The 2,426-nt window shown below is 46.5% G+C and overlaps 1 protein-coding gene across 1 annotated transcript; it reads right to left on the reverse strand.

The window, feature by feature from the left end:
- Nucleotides 1–2,095: 2,095 nt before the first annotated feature.
- On the reverse strand, nt 2,096–2,425 carry LOC103907905 (histone H2A; the record flags this gene model as incomplete). The annotated part of the gene is made up of 1 exon (XM_009290145.1): nt 2,096–2,425. A coding segment is annotated over one exon (330 nt), but the record flags the coding sequence as incomplete, so codon positions are not given.
- Nucleotide 2,426: the final 1 nt, after the last annotated feature.

Raw genomic sequence — 2,426 nt, forward strand, 5'->3', positions numbered from 1 at the left:
GGAGCGGCAGCAGGCGCGGTCTCCGACATAGTGGCAGCCGTCGTCCACGAATCAGGGGAAACCACTGGGCCTGGAGCAAGTCGGCGGCCTCGTATTTATAGAGAGGAGCCGCGCGGTGATTGGTGCGTTGCAGCGCCCGCCCCGCTGCACGGCAGAAAGGTCCCTTCTCCCCGCTCATTTTGTGTTTCTTAGGAGTCAAAAAAGCCTGTTTTTATCAGAATTTCTGCCACCGACCCCCCCCCAGTTCGCAGCGGCGTGGAAAAGAAAGACTGCTGTTCCCCTCGGCAAAGTTTCCCTTCGAAGAGGCAAAGGGTGAGTTAAAAAAGAGGCGATAAACCCTGAGTCCTGGACCTGGACAGACCTCGGGAGACAGAAACTTTTGTTTTTCCTTCTAAATAAAATCCGCGACGTGGGCAGCTAAATCTCCAAAGTAATTAATTATTATTCTTTAAAGGGTCTTCTCTCAATCCGAACTGAAAATCAGGGATTTGAATCGGTATTTTAATCGCAAATTGATTTCAAAGAGGAGGAAGTAACACAGGCTCATCTTGAGCACTGAATATGGATTAGAAATTAGCTTCTTTGTCCAAAATCCCGTACCCCTTTCAAAATAATTAAAATAAATTAAATTAGTGCATTATGCAACAAGGCGAGAAGCAGATTAAAGTCCTGCGAAGGGCTGTGTGTGCCCCAGAAGGAGGTGACTTTTTACAGCATAGCAGCTTGTGCTGTGTTGCTCAGTGTGCACAATACAGACATGGTTCCCTAGTGCTCTGCTACAGAAATATTTATTTTCTTAATAAATTAGGTGACCCCAGAACTTAACATGGCCAGTTTTTGTTAACAATTATAAGCAGTGCCGCATCGCTTTATAATTCAGCACTATTTTATTTTGATACGGCTCGACTGGTGAAAAATCTGAGTCATCGTTGTCTAAGGAGACACTGCTGCAGCTGATTTTTCCATACTTCTAGACAATAAAACTTCCTCAAGTTATCAGTTAGGGCTCCCCTTTCACGGCAGGCTGCGAAACATTCCATTTTTTACTGTCCAGCGACTGATTCATTCCTGCGTTGGAAGTAATAGTAAAAAATAACATATCCAACCAATGTATCTGTTACGCTGTAAGGACTGGCTGATTGATAGCAAGAGGGGGAAAGTCTTCACCTGCACTTTACCAAGATCACGCTTAAACAAATTAAAAACAAATGCATTTTAACTCTCAGAGGTTAGAGAATTAAAACAAGTATTCCCCGATATTTTCATTATCGCCTACGACCCCTTGTTTTGCCAAAGGCCTGTTAACTGCTTGTTACCGCTCGCTGTTGTAACTGTCGGTGGTACTAAAATTTTGTGCAACGTTATGATTCAAATACTTTATGTTTTCAAATGGATAATTATTAAAATGCGTTTTTTGAACTTTAACCACTCTTTTTCTTTTGTTTCTATTTCAACATCTTTATGCGGTAATGTTCAGCACTATGTCTAAGGTAGAATCAAAACCGGCAACAGTCCTTTCTACCTCAAATTGCCTGTCCGGCGATGACAAATTACTCTCAAACTCATTCAGCTTTCAGGAGGAAAATGGGCACAGCAGCTCAGACAAAGCCATGAGAAAACTGTATTAAAAATTAATAATTCTGAATGCCTATTGTTATAAAAAAAATTATGTCTGTAGGTCAAAAGGTTAGGGGGGGGGGCAGGGCTGCTTTTACAGGCATCGGTGAGTTACCTCAACCTGGCGCAGGGTTAAGCTGACAGAGGAGCGGCCTGCCGGGGCTGTGGGCTCCTTCTTACAAGAATAGGCAACTTCGTGTCTTTCTCACCCCTACCAGAGCAAAATGATCCCTTTCACCTGGAGCAAGCCTCATTATTTTTAGCACATACTTACCAGCAATTAACATGTTATTTTGTAACGTTTAATTTTTTAAAAAATTAATCATCTCGTTTTCAACAGCAAAGGTGAGAGACAGGTTTGGTGGTTCTTTTTTTTTTTCCTTTGGCTAGGATCTACAGCTCCTTTTACGAGGAAGTGGGTGGCTCTAAAAAGAGCCTTTGGGTTACTTTTGAGGTGGGAACACCCCTCAGGTTTGGTTTATTTGCTTTTCGCCTTGTGGCTGTCGGTCTTCTTGGGCAGCAGCACGGCCTGGATGTTGGGCAGCACGCCGCCCTGCGCGATGGTCACCTTGCCCAGCAGCTTGTTGAGCTCCTCGTCGTTGCGGATGGCCAGCTGCAGGTGGCGGGGGATGATGCGCGTCTTCTTGTTGTCGCGGGCCGCGTTGCCCGCCAGCTCCAGGATCTCGGCCGTCAGGTACTCCAGCACGGCCGCCAGGTACACCGGGGCGCCGGCGCCCACCCGCTCCGCGTAGTTGCCCTTGCGCAGCAGCCGGTGCACGCGGCCCCCGGGGGAGCGCGGGCCGGCCCGC

Source organism: Aptenodytes forsteri, unplaced genomic scaffold, assembly GCF_000699145.1.
Source record: "Aptenodytes forsteri isolate BGI_AS27 unplaced genomic scaffold, ASM69914v1 Scaffold284, whole genome shotgun sequence".
Taxonomy (NCBI): domain Eukaryota; kingdom Metazoa; phylum Chordata; class Aves; order Sphenisciformes; family Spheniscidae; genus Aptenodytes; species Aptenodytes forsteri.